At 46.5% G+C, this 16,505-nt stretch overlaps 1 protein-coding gene across 3 annotated transcripts in view; it reads right to left on the bottom strand.

Annotated features, from left to right (window-relative positions):
* Nucleotides 1–4,382: 4,382 nt before the first annotated feature.
* Nucleotides 4,383–16,505, bottom strand: part of POU2F3 (POU class 2 homeobox 3) — a 95,640-nt gene continuing 83,517 nt past the window's right edge. For all 3 annotated transcript variants that reach the window (XM_083481130.1, XM_083481132.1, XM_083481131.1), the window contains 4 exons: nt 15,876–16,037; nt 12,208–12,274; nt 9,962–10,094; nt 4,383–7,676 (listed from right to left, as the gene is read on the bottom strand). In XM_083481130.1, coding sequence (XP_083337256.1) covers nt 7,637–7,676; nt 9,962–10,094; nt 12,208–12,274; nt 15,876–16,037 — 402 coding nt within the window. In that variant the 3' untranslated portion in view covers nt 4,383–7,636. The remainder of the gene's footprint in view (nt 7,677–9,961; nt 10,095–12,207; nt 12,275–15,875; nt 16,038–16,505) is intronic.

The following is a 16,505-nucleotide window of genomic DNA, read 5'->3' as shown; positions in this document are numbered from 1 at the left end:
TTCAGCTGAAATCCTTTCTGGTGGTTCCCTCCCTGCGAGAAGTGAGGTTGCAGGGAACCAGGCAGAGGGTCTTCTCGGTGGTGGCGCCTGCCCTCTGGAACACCCTTCCTTAAGATGTCAAGGAAATAAACAACTACCTGACTTTTAGAAGACATCTGAAGGCAGCCCTGTTTAGGGAAGTTTTTAAAGTTTGATTGATGATGATGATGATGTTGGGTGGCTGGGGAAACCCAGTGTGGCTGGGGAAACCCAGCCAGATGGGTGGGGTATAAATTTATTTTATTATTATTATTATTATTATTATTATTATTATTTAGATATCATATCCTTGGTGGTGGTTGCAATTGCTTACTAGTCCTGAGCATGTTAGCGCACACTGCCAACATGATTTCAAGCTTTCACCCATACCAATGAGGACTAGAATTTTAAAAGTGACCCCCAAATGGCTGCTGAATTCTGCACCAGCTGAAGTTTCCAAACCTTCTTTGGAGGCCACCCCTGAACATAGACAGCAGAAGTTAGGCCATCCCGCCTTGGGTGATGAAATACAAACTACCTCGGGATGGTACCTCGGGATGCAAACGGGATCCGTTCTGGAGCCCTGTTCGCATCCTGAACAGAACGTAAGACACGACTGCGCATGCATGGGTCGTGTTTTGCCGCTTCCTCGCATGCGCAAGCGGCAAAACCCGGAAGTAACGTGCTCCGTTACTTCTGGGTCGCCACGGAGCGCAACCCGAAAATACTTATCCTGAAGCGTATTTATCCTGAGGTATGAAGCTACAGTTAGAACTGGATATGGAACAACTGATTGGTTCAACATTGGGAAAGGAGTACGACAAGGCTGTATATTGTCTTCCTGCTTATTTAACTTATATGCAGAATACATCATGCGAAAGGCTGGGCTGGATGAATCCCAAGACAGAATTAAGATTGCTAGAAGAAATATCAACAATCTCAGATATGCAGATGACACAACCTTGATGGCAGAAAGTGAGGAGGAATTAAAGAACCTTTTAATGAGGGTGAAAGAGGAGAGCACAAAATATGGTCTGAAGCTCAACATAAAAACCCCCGAAGATCATGGCCACTGGTCTCATCACGTCCCGGCAAATAGAAGGGGAAGAAATGGAGGCAGTGAGAGATTTTACTTTCTTGGGCTCCATGATCACTGCAGATGGTGACAGCAGCCACGAAATTAAAAGACACCTGCTTCTTGGGAGAAAAGCAATGACAAACCTTGACAGCATCTTAAAAAGCAGAGACATCACCTTGCCAACAAAGGTCTGTATAGTTAAAACCATGGTTTTCCCAGTAGTGATGTATGGAAGCGAGAGCTGGACCATAATGAAGGCTGATCGCCGAAGAGTTGATGCTTTTGAATTATGGTGCTGGAGGAGACTCTTGAGAGTCCCATGGACTTCAAGAAGATCAAACCTATCCATTCTGAAGGAAATCAGCCCTGAGTGCTCACTGGAAGGACAGATCGTGAAGCTGAGGCTCCAATACTTTGGTCACCTCATGAGAAGAGAAGACTTCTGGAAAAGACTCTGCTGTTGGGAAAGATGGAGGGCAGAAGGAGAAGGGGACGAAAGAGGACAAGATGGTTGGATAGTGTTCTCAAAGCTACCAGCATGAGTTTGACCAAGCTGCGGGGGGCAGTGGAAGACAGGAGTGCCTGGCGTGCTCTGGTCCATGGGGTCACGAAGAGTCGGACACAAGTAAACAACTAAACAACAACAAGGACTCTATAGCATCCCATGAAACCTGTTGCCTAAACCCAACATGCTACGTGCCCCAAATAACTAGCTGTAGAGGTCATTGCCCACGTTCTGGCACTGTCTGTATCATTAAGCACCAACTGCTGGCAGGAAGTTAGGGTGGAGTTGCCATGTAACAGGATCCAACATAAGGGAGGAGAACAACAACAACTGAGGGCCACCTCCCTTGTGAGAGGAGCAGAAGATGAGCAAGCCACATAGAAGGGATGCCTATCATATTGACTTGATAGGCTGACAGCATCTCAAGCCATTATGTATGGTGCTGACGGCTATGGAAAACATCCAGTGCCACCTTCTTGAACCTGTTGCCCTCCAGATGTTTTAGACTAGAACTCCCTTCACCTGGCTGGCATCCTGGTGCTGCAGTCCTTTCCTGGAATAAGAAGAGCCTCTGCCCTGATATTGCTACTGTCACCAAATAAATGTAAGACCATACCAAAGGCCCATCTAGCCAAGCATTCAGCTCAGAAGCAGCCAGCTAGATGATGCTCCTGAGAAGCTCACAGAAGTTTGGGGGTGAAGACAATATCCACCCTGTGCCGTTAGTTCCCCTGTAGCTGGCATCCCAAGGTAGATTGCCTTTGGACATGGAGGTTTCGCTGAGCTAACATGACTAACAGTGGTTGACAGACCACAAATTAACCTAACCAAAGCCATATAAGTCAGTGGTGACTTTCATCTTTCGAGCCTAGTCTCCACATCTTATAGGGCGTCCTTTGCTTAAGAAACCCCTGCCAACCTAGCAGTTCGAAAGCACGTCAAAGTGCAAGTAGATAAATAGGTACCGCTCCGGCGGGAAGGTAAATGGCGTTTCCGCGCGCTGCTCTGGTTCTCCAGAAGCGGCTTAGTCATGCTGGCCACATGACCCGCAAGCTGTACGCCAGCTCCCTTGGCCAATAAAGCAAGATGAGTGCCGCAATCCCAGAGTCGGCCACGACTGGACCTAATGGTCAGGGGTCCCTTTACCTTTACCTTTTGCTTAAGAAAAGACTTTGTCTCCTAGGGCAGAGGTGCACAGGCGTTCCTAAAGAGAAGCCGCTCCTGCCCTACTTTTTGCCTGATAGCTCACCAGGCATTGGACATATGCTCACGCCTCCAATAGCCTTAAGGATGAGACACTTTTAAAAACATCAATTGAAAACTGAGTTTCTTGAGATGCTGAATGTTGCACTCAAAATTCGTGTGGGGGGCCCGGTATTGACACACTGCTCAGGTTATTCACATTTGACCCATTTAGGCGCCCGCAAATCATAATGGAAATCAACATGGGTTTAATTGTTCATGTATGTCCCATAATTATGGATTGACGAGGGATTAATTATCCCTGGATTGCGTACAGCCAGATGCAATCACCTGAGGAGCGATCCCTTTTCTCCTCCATGACACCTACATATGAGAATGACAGCACAGGAAAACCAATCAGCATATGTCTAGGAAAGCAGCAGGTTGCCTGACGATCACCAGTCAGGACACTCTTTGTCACAAGATTGGTGGTTACATTGCATGTCATCACCCAAGACTGGGTAGTGGAGTTGAAAGTACTGGTTGCCTTCCAGAGCAACCAGTGGGGAGACTTTTTCAGCCTATAGGAAGCATTTCCTTCAGAGTAATCTTTTGGGAGCCACATTCTAGTGGTGGGCGGGGCCACAGGCAAAAGTGGGCGGAGCAACGACCACACATTTTACATTAATCATATTATCATATGTGTGATCCAGGGGGAAATGATTTGCAGGTGTGCAGGCATACCACATAAGAAGATCCAGCATCCCGTTCTCACAGATGCCTGTGGGAAACCTAGAAGCAGGATTCGAACACAAGAGCACTCTCACCTCCTTTGGCCTCCGGCAACTGGCATTCAGAAGCATTTCTGCCTCTGCTCGCCAAATGCCATTTCCAGGAACTGTGCTGGAATTCCAGACAGCTGCAGAATCCTGATCTGCAACAGCTAGTCCTCTAAGAAGATCTAGAGAGTCTGGGCAGGTTATGCCGACCCATGTTCTCTGATCGCTCAACATACGGGTTGGAGGGAGGAATGGTCAGCCTGTAGTAAGACCACTGATTTATTCAGTCTTGCCCGCCCACCCAGGACCAGGTTGGAAGCCACCTTCCTCCCTAAATAAAAGTCATTGAGGTGACATTGAAACAAGGTTGCCTGTAAAGCCTACAGTGGTACCTCGGGTTAAGTACTTAATTCTTTCCAGAGGTCCGTACTTAACCTGAAACTGTTCTTAACCTGAAGCACCACTTTAGCTAATGGGGCCTCCTGCTGCCGCCACACTGCCAGAGCACGATTTCTGTTCTCATCCTGAAGCAAAGTTCTTAACCTGAAGCACTATTTCTGGGTTAGCAGTCTGTAACCTGAAGCATATGTAACCTGAAGCATATGTAACCCGAGGTACCACTGTATTTATATCACTTTAGTAATCATGGCTTACCGCAAAGGATCTTGGGAACGGAAGTTTATTCCTCACAGGGCTACCATGCGGAGCTTTACAGCTCCCAGGATTCTTTGGGGGGAAGTCATGGGCGTTAACTAGATAACAGATAAGCAGCCTCGTTCTGTAAAGAAATGCAACTTTCTGCATTGATCTGATAAGGAGGTTCCCAGCATTTAAAAGGAATTTTAATGAAATCAAAACAATGCACAAACACACACACACATAAAAAGAGACACAAAATCTTCAAAATTCACACCTGAGTTATACAAACTGTTCTCCCAAAGAGAGAAAAGTGGAAGACATAGAAGGTGTAGGGTGGCGGAAGAGAAACTATTTACAATACAGAAAATATCTCCCCCCCCATAAACAAACATCACAATTGCAATCACGGTGTTAGACAAAGTTTCTTTTGCCTGGGAGCTAATATAAAAACCCAATGCACAGACTATTAATAACAATAATTAAAAAACAAACAAAACCCCAAACATAAAAGAACAGAGGAGTACAGTTCTAACGGGCTTGGAGCCATCAAAGTGGTAATAGTTTTATATTCATTCCTTGCCATCAATGTGATGGCAAAAAAAGATCTACAGTGCAAGAGGGGCAATTGTCTAAGGCAGGAGTTGGGCAGCTTATTCAGCCTGAGGGCCACATTTCCCGCTGGGTGGGGGCCACTTGCCAGAAGTGGGCAGGGCAAGAGGCAAAAGTGGGGTGGAGAAACGAATGCAATTTTTACCTTTGTACAAGCAGGCTAGTTTCTGCACACGATCACACATTCCCCTGCCTCTCCAGGAAAGCAAAAAGGCATTGGGAGACTCCAAGGACACATTCCGGTCAGGTGAAAACATCTAAGGAGTGTGCAAAGCAGGCTTGGCGAGGGGTGGAAAGGCACGTGACCTGGGGGGTGGGGGTGGGGGTGGGGAGAGAATCCTGATAGGCCTGGTTAACCCCCCCCCCCCAGATCCGAGGTTCCCAGTTGCTGGTCTAAGCAGCAAATATGTTGTGAATAAACAGAACTTGCTCTAGAAGAGGAATCTTCCAGATCAGCTGGTTTCAGAGGCTTTTTCCAAGCTACTCATTACATAGCAGATGTGCATCACAGTCTCTGTGTGCACATTTAATGGAAAGCAGCTGGGGGAGGTGGTGAGTGTGACTGGAGGGGGAAAGGCTGCTTCATCCTTTCCTCTCCAAACTTTTCCCAACCCAAAGGCTGCCTCCACCCAGTTGCTTTTCCAGCCTTCAAGCTCCGAGTATGGGACCCTAGGCGGCCTCTTTTCCCAGGAGCAGACTTTTGCTGACCTCCTCCCTCTCATATGCCACACAATTATTTAGTATTGGGGGTAAAAGAAATGACTCATCCTTTTTATTGCTACCAGCAGCAGCTCTGGCCCAGTCCTGGTAGCTTGGGAATTGTACAAACTGAGCGAAACAGGGGAAACGAAGATTCGATTTGCATGGCTAGTGAGGAACGAGCAGGTCTGTCAGTTTCACTTTCTGTCACTTTCTTGTTTTTCCAACCCAAAGGTTAAGGTCTCCCCATGTTGACATCGGTTTGTGATTTTCTTTTTCTTTTTTTTAAAAAAAGTCATTGTGAAAATTCACCACTTTTTTAGTGCAAAATTCTCCTAATTGGCACATTTTGGCAAAGCAATCTCTCCTAATAAAAAGCATTTTTGTAGGTTATCTTCATGCATTTTTATGCATGCTTTATGCATTTTTATGTATGCTTTATGCATTACTTGGCTGGAGAACTCCACTGCAAAATTTGGAAACTGAGAATTTTGAATGATGGCTGTTCTTCAGTTTGTGCATCATTTTGGAAAGTTCAGTTAGGTAGGTTTGCCTCTGGATGCAAACTGAATCAAATTTCTTCCCCACCCCAACAACTTAGCATATAAGTGTGTGTAGCCAAACTCCAGGGGTTAGAGGTCCAGGGGTCAACCTATTTCTGTGTTTTCTATTTACTGTTGCCCCTCCTAGTCACATTCAGATCAAGGGAGTGGTAGAACTGACTTAGACCGGCTCACAAGCAGTTTTGTCCAGTCAATCTTCCCCACCAAAATGTTTCACTTGAATGAAAAAAGGGAGGTGTCTACATGACTAGATATGTGTCCTTATTTTATTTTTTAAAAGAACTTGTAAAATGGTTTCAAAACTGCTTGAGATTTTTAAATTTGTGAAGATGAAATGTATTAACTCATCAAGGCATTTGTCCAGTAGACACCTGGGCAAATCTGGACTTTTCAAGGTACAGCTTGAACCACCATGTGTGGGGGAAAATGCCTGACTTGTTTAATCAGAGATCCTCATGAGAGACCATTTAAAAATATATATATATTTTAAAAAATTAACACATCTGTCACAGGCATTGGCAATTCTAAAGCACAACCTCCCAAATATTGGAGATGCAAGTGTCTATAGATAGGCAAGTTGGGTGAAAAAGTGCCCATTTGGTGAATATACCATCCAAGGTTGGCCCAAGATATTTTGCTACCTGAGATGCAGGCCCAGATGGTACGCTCCCCATGTCATTCACTGAAGCCAACCAGATTGGTAGCTGTGTTTTGCTTCAATGTCAGCAAAGGAGCTATCACCCTCCATTGCCGCTGAGGGCAGCTGGTTAGCTTAGGGGGTACAATGGAGACTAACTACATGTGTACAACCTCACTCTGCCCAACGATAGGGTCGGCCCAGGCAGCCTCACTCTTGAACAATTAGATGCATGTCAATTCCATGTCTATCTTGCTCCCCAGAAGCTATGGGATCCCCAGGTCCCCAGCACAAAGAGTCTGGAGATCAAAACCTGGATGCATCCAGATCACCTAAACGTTCCCACAATTTTGAGCGAATGCATCGCTCACAGGCAACCCAAGCACAGCTACTCCAGAGCACCACCTGCAGGACACTGAAAGTGCCAATCCTGATTGAAAGCTTCAGGAAATCTAATTTGACAGCCTTGGCTTAGCTTAGGGGGTGGGGATCTCCACGGATGCATCTTTCGGTTTAGATGGGAGAATGGATGCGTCTTCACAGTTGCCTCCCAACAAAAAGCATTTACAAACTAGAGAGAGAAGACAGAACCACTTCCCCGTCGAAGATCGCCAGGCATCAGTTACAGAGCAAAAGGTTTAGGCAACCGCATGCAGAAGTGCCTGAGGGCGACATGATGCGAATGGCTTATGCCATGCGCACGCACCGTTGCCACCTGTCACCGTTTTAGTCTCTTTGACAGTTCTGCTTGCAGAGTTGCTGCCATCAAGTGAGGTTGAAGGGAGACCGGTTGTGGCATGTGGGCCGTGCACTTGACTGAGCCACTGTTCCCTAAGAAGCGGGTCCATAGCACAAAAGTTCAGGCTCCTTTTCTTTTTCTGCAGAGAAGAAGAAGGTGGAGTCGGCTGCTCTTTGGGGAATGGGGCTTCAGTGGAGGTAGGTGGGCTGGTTCCATCGGTACCAGGATCTGCTCACATGGATAAACAGAACAAAAAAGACACAAAGGCAAGACTTTAGAAACGGTTTTCTCTGCAGAGAGAGAGAGAGAATGCATGTCTATAAAAACTAGTTGTGTGTTATGTTGGAGGGGATGCCAGGAAACAGGGAATTATGTTCACAGGTGTTGGGGGTGTAAATATGTACAGTTGGGTTTTTTTTGGCAAGGGGTATTTAAGGATATAACAGAAATCACGGGGTTAAAGCTGACCAAAAGTCCAGAGGTAGCATTATTATCAGTTTATGATGGGGTAGAAGGTTCACAGGCTATTTATTGACAGCTGCATGAATTATTATAGCTAGGAAGTGGAAGGGGCAAACAGAATATAAAACGGAAGAATGGTACAAAGAGGTTTGGGATATAGCTATTAATGATAAATTAACATGTGCCTTGAAGGTAAGATTATGTAGGAGAAATGATTTTGAAGAGATATGGAGGGTGTTCATAGAATTTGTATTGTTAAAACAGAAAGGGGTCAAACCATTGCAAGAGGTGTCAAAATTTTGGGAGTTTGGAGAGTTATAATGGAATGGTCTTGGTGGTGAGGTGCACATTTTTATGCTTATTTATGTACGATTGATTGTTAATTTAATAAAAAAGAGCAAAAAAAAAAAGACTATAAAAAACCTAAATGCATAACAAAGGGCCAAACTGTCAGGGCATGCACGATCAGATCTCTTGTCTGTTCCTATGGTGAGAATTCAGACAGGGGCGAGCGATGGTGTTGGCAAGGAAATAAGGCAGAGCTTTCCAGACTTTTCATGTTGGTGACACACTTTTTACAAATGTATCATTTTGTGACACAGTCATTCACTTTTACTAGCAAGCCAGAGGTTAAATGAACCCCTTTCCAGCCCCAGGAGGAGCGCAGGGAGCATTCGCGAGACACATGTACACACTGTAGCTGACACACTAACGTGTCGCGATGCACAGTTTGGAAAGCTCTGAACTAAGCTAACAACCACACCGTTCTTATAAAGAACATTTTAAAGCACACCCTCCCCCAGAGAAACCTGAGAAAACTATTGCTTAACTGCTCACAGAGCTACAAGTTCCCAGGATTCTTTACAGGGGTGTTTATGTATTACATATTTTGCCATATCTTGAAGAGCAAAAAAGAGGACACATTTGTGCCGACTTCTGCTTTTTAACTATGGATCACTGTGACGTCTCTGCCCGTGAAAAAGAGGACGTGTCCTGGAAAAAGAGGCCATATGGCAACCCTAAATATAAAGATATGACAGAAAAGGAAAGGAGAGGGGGAGGGAGAAGGGAAAAGAAAAGGCTAACTCAAGCACTAATTTCCAGAATTCTTTAGGGTAGCCTTTTTCTTTAAATGTGTGTTATATGTGCTTTAAACATATGGTGTGGATCTGTACCAGCTGTTTCACCATGTGCCATTTTTCCAATTCTAAATTTGCCCTCAAGGCAAGACATTATGAATTTTTTTGTACGGATTTTTTCTTTTGGTGTGTGTATAATTCTTAAAGGCTGCAAAAGAGTCTTGTATTTCACTATAAAAGGATGTAGCAGCAGCAAGGGAATGACTATTTAACCCCCTTCCACCAGGGATCAGCAACTGACTACCTAATAAGAAATTAAGGGGTAATTAATTACTATCCGCCCAAAGCAATAAAACAGGCTGAACTAGCGCACAGGAAGTTTTCAATTAAGGGCACAGTGACCCCCCAAAGTCTGCACTTATCGGGTTTTTGCTGCTTTAGTATTTTTTTTAATCGCTAATCACGTCTGAAAAGTTACAGGAGCTTAACACAGAAAACAACGGACTGCAGCAAGCTGACATTCTCTGTAAAAAGTGGTTACTCAAAGCATAGCAATTCCAGAGCACGGAGGCTAGTGTGAAAGCAACCTATTACGTCTCCAGTGGGCATCCTTGTCTGACTTCAGATGCAGTTCTGCAACAGTGAACTTTTCCAAGTGCAGCTGCTCATTTTCCTGCAAGCCTTAAAGCAGAAGACAACTGTTTCCCAGGAGTGGAAATTCAGCATCCAGGGAAAAGTCAGTGTCACACCTGGCCAGATTGGGACTTTCAGTTTGCTCAAGTGACTCATATCCTGCTCTCTCCTGCCTCCTGGCTTTCTTCACCATCCTTTTATTCACATGATCCCAGGGGAAACTTTATCTGAGATTCCTGCATTGCAGGGGGTTGGACTAGATGACCCTGCTGGTCCCTTCTGACTCTACAATTCATTTATTCTTTTAACTGCACCCCGCTCCCCCTGACATAGCCATACCCAGAAGAGTTGAAGCTGGAGGAGTTGATGGCTGCTTTGGAGTTGCTCTGGGACATGCCGGGGCTGCTGGCGTGGAGTCCCGTGCCAGGAGACGAGGGCCGGCTGGAGTTCCCCGGAGAGCATGATGATGTCACTGTGCGAGAGAGAAAACTATCCTTAAAGGAAAACCCTTCAGGCCTTCCTGTGCATGCAAATAGTTGTGGTTTCTTTTGCATCTTAACAGTGCATTTGTTCCTGGTTCCTCTCCCCATTTCACTTATTCACTGTTCTGACCCTTCTTTCCTAGGCCCTCCATTCAGTGGTGGTTGATGCCCATCGGGAATAATAATAATAATAATAATAAATTAATTAATTCTTGGTAGTGGCACCCGCCCTGTGGAATGCCCTCCCATCAGATGTCAAGGAAATAAACAACTATCCGACTTTTAGAAGACATCGAAGGCAGCCTTGTTTAGGGAAGTTTTTAATGTCTGGTGTTTTATTGCTTTTTTAGTATTATCATTATTAATTCTGTTGGGAGTCACCCAGAGTGGCTGGGGAAACCCAGCCAGATGGGCAGGTCCCCAGGGTGGCATATAGATACAAAACTAAAAACAACCACAAACAGTCCTAAAACAGATTAAAGCATTCTATAAACAATGACAATTAAAGACGTCTAAATGCAATTACAGTTAAATACATCCTTCCCAAATGACCTTGGGGTTGCCAGGGACAGTATCCTTCAGCCACCAGTTGCCTGGGTAAACAGGAATGTTTTCTAATTCCTCCAAGAAATGAATGATTATGGGGACATGGTTGGTGGGAGCAGAGCCAAGGACAGGCAGATTCAACTAATTCTAACTTCGTCCTCCCACCCTCCTGCTCGCATCTTTCTCTCAGCTTAGTTCCACTGTGGCAACACAGAGATTACGGAGGAGGAAGCTGAGAGCTAGTGTTCCCTTGCCCCCCACCCTGGTTTGGATGTAAGCAAGAAGTCAAACAGGTATGGTGCTGGTGGTTGGTGGCTGCACTGAAACAGGGACCCAGGTGTCTTACTCTTTGAGCCACCGGCAAAGGAAGGTATTCTCAGTCCTGCCTCTGCTGTGCTGTGGCGCCACCTCTACAATGGCCAGAGATGGTACTGCTGTTTTTTGGACCAGCCAGATCAGCTGACCTGTAGATCCAACAGGGGCCTGGCTGGCTCTATATAACAGTTGCTCTAAGCCAGCCTTTCTCAACCTGTGGGTCCCCAGATGTTGTTGAACTACAACTCCCATCGCCCCTAGCTAGCAAGGCCAGAGCTCAGGGATGATGGGAGTTGTAGTCCAACAACATCTAGGGACCCACGGGTTGAGAACCACTGCCTAAGCCATGCCATAGGAACATAGAAAGCTGGCTTTGGCCAAGTCAGACCATTGGTCCCTGAAGTTCAGTGTGGTCTGCACCAGCATGACGAATTTTTGGCCTGCCAGACATTGTGGAACTGCAACTCCCATCGCTATTAGTCGTGCTTGTTGGGGATGATGGGAATTGTAGTTCAGCAACATCGGGAGTCTACATGACTGGCAGCCTCTCTCCAGGGTTTCAGACAAAGGGTCTTTCTCCTTTCCAACCTGGAGATGATAAGGATTGAACCTGGGACCTTCTGCATGCAAAGCAGATGCTCTGGCACTGAGTTACGGTCCTCTCCTTGACAGTGAGAGTTGTTTGACAGTGGAACGGACTCCATCTGCAGGTTGTTGGTTCTCCTTCATTGGAGGTTTTTTAAGCAGAGGTTGAATGGCCACCTGACATGGATGCTTTAGTTGAGATTCCTGCATTGCAGGGAGCTGGAGTAGATAACTCTACGATTCTGTGATTCCCAGCCCCTCAGTCTGAGTTGTTTGACCAGTGGAGTAATGATGCAGCTTTCCTCCCTACCTCCTTGTCTGTCTGCTCCAGAACCTGCCCTCTGGCCTGTCTGTCATCATTTTACCCTGTTGGGCTTTCACAGCCCAACTGCCCATTACAGTATCAATGGAAAGCCTGCGGCCAAAGATTTGGCAGGGTTGCTTCAAGTCGATATATATGCGTTCCTTGTCCTGTGCCCCTAGGCAAGGTCTGAGCTGTGCAGAGGAATATCCCTGCAGGGCCTGAGGCACCAAAGGCCTGATGCAAAAGACAGGCTGGTTCCATGTTCCCTCCCCAACCCCATCCCACCTAGCGAAGCAGATCAGAGGGGCTGAATCATGGAAGGAAAAAACAGAAACAGAGAAACCCCCACATACCTGCCCCATGCATGGTGCTGTGAACAGGAGTGACAGAGAGGGGACCCAAGGATCCTGAGGTAGAGACCTGGAAGAGAAAAGCAAGCAAAAGAGGATCATTTGGGGTGACAGGTTAAAAGATTGGCCTTGGTTGGTTTGTCCACTGCAAGTTGTATGGTTGGTGCTTAGAAAAACACACACAAAAAGCTGTGGGTTAAACCACACAGCCTAGGACTTGCTGACCAGAAGGTTTGAAATCCCCACGACGGGGTGAGCTCCCATTGCTTGGTCCCTGCTCCTGCCAACCTAGCAGTTTGAAAGCACGTAAAAGTGCAAGTAGATAGATAGGTACCGCTCCGGCGGGAAGGTAAATGGCGTTTCCGTGCGCTGCTCTGGTTTGCCGGAAGCGGCTTAGTCATGCTGGCCACATGACCCGGAAGCTGTGCGCCAGCTCCCTCGGCCACAACCCCAGAGTCGGCCATGACTGGACCTAATGGTCAGGGGTCCCTTTACCTTTACTAGCTAAAGGAGCCTCAAATTGTTCAATGAGAAGCACAGGGTTGGAAATCCGGACACAAAATCTAAAATAAATAAATTTTGAGCTGTTTTAAAGGAAATACGTCAAAATATAGACTGTGGCTCCCCCCACCAAAGAATCCTTGGAAGTGTAGTTTCTTAAGGTTAAGAGTCGTCAGGAAACCCCTGTTCTCCTCAAAGAGCTGCAGTTCCCAGAGTGGTTTAACAAGCAATCCCTCTTCACAGGGAACTCTGGGAGATGTAAGTCTGTGATAGAAATGTGATGCTGCTTTAAATGTATAATGCAGGTGGTAGTTAGCCCTGCCTCCTTTTTATTTAGCAGGAAGAAACTCCAATGAAAATCCTCATTATTACATATTTTACATGGCTGTTTATTTGTACATATTTTTAAATTTTATATATGGATGTTTTATGATGGCCGATACTTGTAATGCCTAATAAAAGTTTGGCAGAGGTCACTTCCAACTCCACATTTGCTGCTGGACTTAGATGACAGTTTGCTCAGATAGTTCAGCAGCCGGAGATGATAGTTGCTTCCAGATGACCTTTTTAATTTTTTTTAAAAATAAAAAAGCATTGATTGTGATTGGTTTGCAGGGAGATGAGATGACACTGCCGATTTCAGGAGCCTTCTGATTTGTTGTAGGGGAGGTAAGAGGATGTTGTGTCCAGGCAAGCATTCTGTCCCACACTGTTTAGTGAATTCCCCCATCCCTTTCCTCAAAGCAAAAAGATTCAGGTTGGTAGTGTAGGTCTGACAAAGTGTATCTGAAGAAGTGTGCATACACACGAAAGCTTATACCAAGAACAAACTTAGTTGGTCTCTAAGGTGCTACTGGACAATTTTTTTATATATATCTCAAAGCAAAAAGTCTATTTTTTTGGGGGGGGGAGGCGGGGAGCGGTGTATTTGTTGCACAAGAGCTCCCTGTCGACAACGATTGCACAACGTGGATTTGCTGACACAGGAGAGGATCCCACCCGAAAACGGAGACAGCCTGAGAGCACCCTGTGCTGTGCTAGAAGCAGCTGCCTTGCAGGAAGCTGTGTGAATGAGTCATCCTCAGAGGGTGCTCCCCTTTCTGAGTCAGTCCTGGTGAATCAGGGAAAAGGTGCTCTTTCCATTTGCTGGGGGCCTTGTTAATTTTGAGCGATAGCAACTCAGGAAGCTGGCTGACATTCCGGCGACAGAGACTCTCCGTCACAGTTTCAGTTGGATCCCAGCCTTTTTCTACGCAGCATTTCTAACAGAGCTTTTAAGGTGATACCTGTACCCCATCTCAGTAACACTTACAACAATCTTGCAAGGTAGGCCATGGCTGTTATTCCCATACTGCCTCTGTGTGTGTGTTTGGGGAGATGGCAGTTTACTGAGGGCTGCCAAGAAACTTTTGAAGCAAGGCCCTTGTGGCTGACAACTCATCATGAGCCATTATATTGTCCTGGCTCTCCTGCGTCGATCCCCTACGGCAAGCCATTCCTTTAGAAGGAGCTGGCATGCTGTACCCCAGCAACAGCTGCATTCCACTTCAAAGTGTGCTTATACACTAATGCTTCGCCCAGCGTAAGGTGAGGACCACACAGAATCCAGCTCATGCCAACAGCAACAACTCTCTGGCCATTCACACAACCCACTTCCACTCGTTCCTTCATGTAGGTGCATGTGCAATTCAAATTGCTTTCTAAGAAAGAAAGAGAGGCAGGCAGCAGCTGCGTGGAGCTACATACCAGGCACCTGCAAAGCGGTTTTCAACAGGGAGAGGTGCTCTGTTGGCTCTGATACACCAGGAGCACACTGTTGGTGACATGGAACATAATGTGCAAAGCACAGTCTTTGTGCGATACTTCGGCTATTATGTATTAACAAGTGGCTTTTCACACTTCGGACCTCGAATCTATCCAGCTTAGCACTGCCTATTCTTGCAGGCTTTCCAAGCTGACATTTGCTGCCTGAGGTCTTTGTAACAGGGCATGCCAGGGACAATGGGATGTGGAAAGTCCAGCTTCTGTGAGAGAAGGGACAGGTCAGTTTGGTTTATAACAGCTTTCCTCAATCCAGGTGTTTTGGAGCAGAGCTCCAAATAAGAAACAGCAAACTTTGAGTTGGTGACAACTATGTTCCCCTCAGACTGGACCCAAGTTAGTTAATGACATACCCCCCAACTGTCCCGTTTTAACTGGGACATCCCAGAAGCTGAGATCTTGGAATGACGGGCAACAGAGCACCTTCTGAGATCGCTTTGACATTGCCAGGGATGCACCCTTCTGGAAAGCTGTGCTGGCTGTCTCAAAGGGATGCACCAAAGTGCCTTGGTGGGTCTTGCAGAGGGGGAGAAGGCAGCCTTGGCCTTGCAGTGGTGGCAGCAGTGAGCTGGCAAAGGTAAGAAGGTGGGTGGCTGAGTCAGCCCAGGCATGCTTGTGGATCAAGGAAGCCTGGGTGGGTGAGGGGTGGAGGCAGGGGCAGCATGATGGGGGTGTGTGTCCTGGATTTGGGAAAGAAAATATTGGAGCATATATAATGAACCTAAGTTAGTCATGCCCATTAATTTTAGTGGACCACTGCCAGTAGGACTAGCACTGGGCACAACAACAATTCCTGGGCACAAAGTGAGAGCTCCACCACCTAAATTTGCCCAGGGGTATCTGTGTAAAAGTGGGATGCGGGTGGTGCTGTGTTCTAAACCACTGAGCCTCTTGGGCTTGCCGATCAGAAGGTTGGCGGTACAAATCCCCGCGAGGAGGTGAGCTCCCGCTGCTCGGTCCCAGCTCCTGCCAAACTTGCAGTTTGAAAGCATGCCAAAAGTGCAAGTAGATAAATAGGTACCGCTCTGGCGGGAAGGTAAACGGCGTTTCCATGCGCTGCTCTGGTTTTGGTGTTCCGTTGAGCCAGAAGAGGTTTAGTCATGCTGGCCACATGACCCGGAAAAACTGTCTGTGGACAAATGCCGGCTCCCTTGGCCTTTAAAGCGAGATGAGCCAGAGTCGTCTGCGACTAGACTTAACTGTCAGGGGTCCTTTACCTTTTTTAACTGTGTATAAATTAGCACATGCCAATTTGCAAGGAATGTGCATTATGGGCTCCTGCCTCGAGTCCTTTAACTATCTAGCAATGCTCACTGGTGGCCAGTCCCCTTTGGCGAAGGAGCTCTTACCAGTCTGGAGTTGTAGAGGGGTGATTTGATAGGGGAGGACATTGGGCAGCTGATGCGCTTCTCTTTCTGGCGCCGGTTGCAGAACCAAACCCGAACCACTTCCTTCTCCATGGACAACTGTTCTGCAATCATGGAGATCTCCTCTGAGCTGGGCTTGGGGTTCTGAAGAGAAAAAGGCTGAGATAAGAAACACCATCCACAGCGTTAAGGGACACTTTATTTCTTCCTATATACATAGAAAGGTAAGGTTGTCATCATGCTACAGCTCACAGGGCTGCCTGACAGCCACAGATCACTGGATGGCTCAACCTGCAGTGATCTGGGGATGTCTGAATCCTCCACTCCCCCAAATCGGCTCAATTTAGTTCAGGACTTGGACCGGTCGAATCTTGCACACAGCCCTAGGTCATATAGCGTTCCAAGCACCTAATCTCTGTGTGCTGAGAGACTCTGGGGGCTCCTGCACTTTCCCAGGGTTCAGTTTCCTGGGAATGAAGGTCTATGGAGACCGTGGTATCTTTAGGACATGTGGATTTATTTGCACATGTAGATGACCTGAGCATAGGATGAAGGGGCTCACAGCATTTACACTCCATCAGAACTTGCCTTCCTTTTAGGTTTCTAGGGAAG

The sequence above is a fragment of the Podarcis liolepis genome, assembly GCF_965112155.1.
Source record: "Podarcis liolepis genome assembly, chromosome: 16".
Lineage (NCBI taxonomy): Eukaryota > Metazoa > Chordata > Lepidosauria > Squamata > Lacertidae > Podarcis > Podarcis liolepis.
Note: the sequence above shows the minus strand (reverse complement) of the source record. Positions and strands in the feature narration are given on the sequence as shown.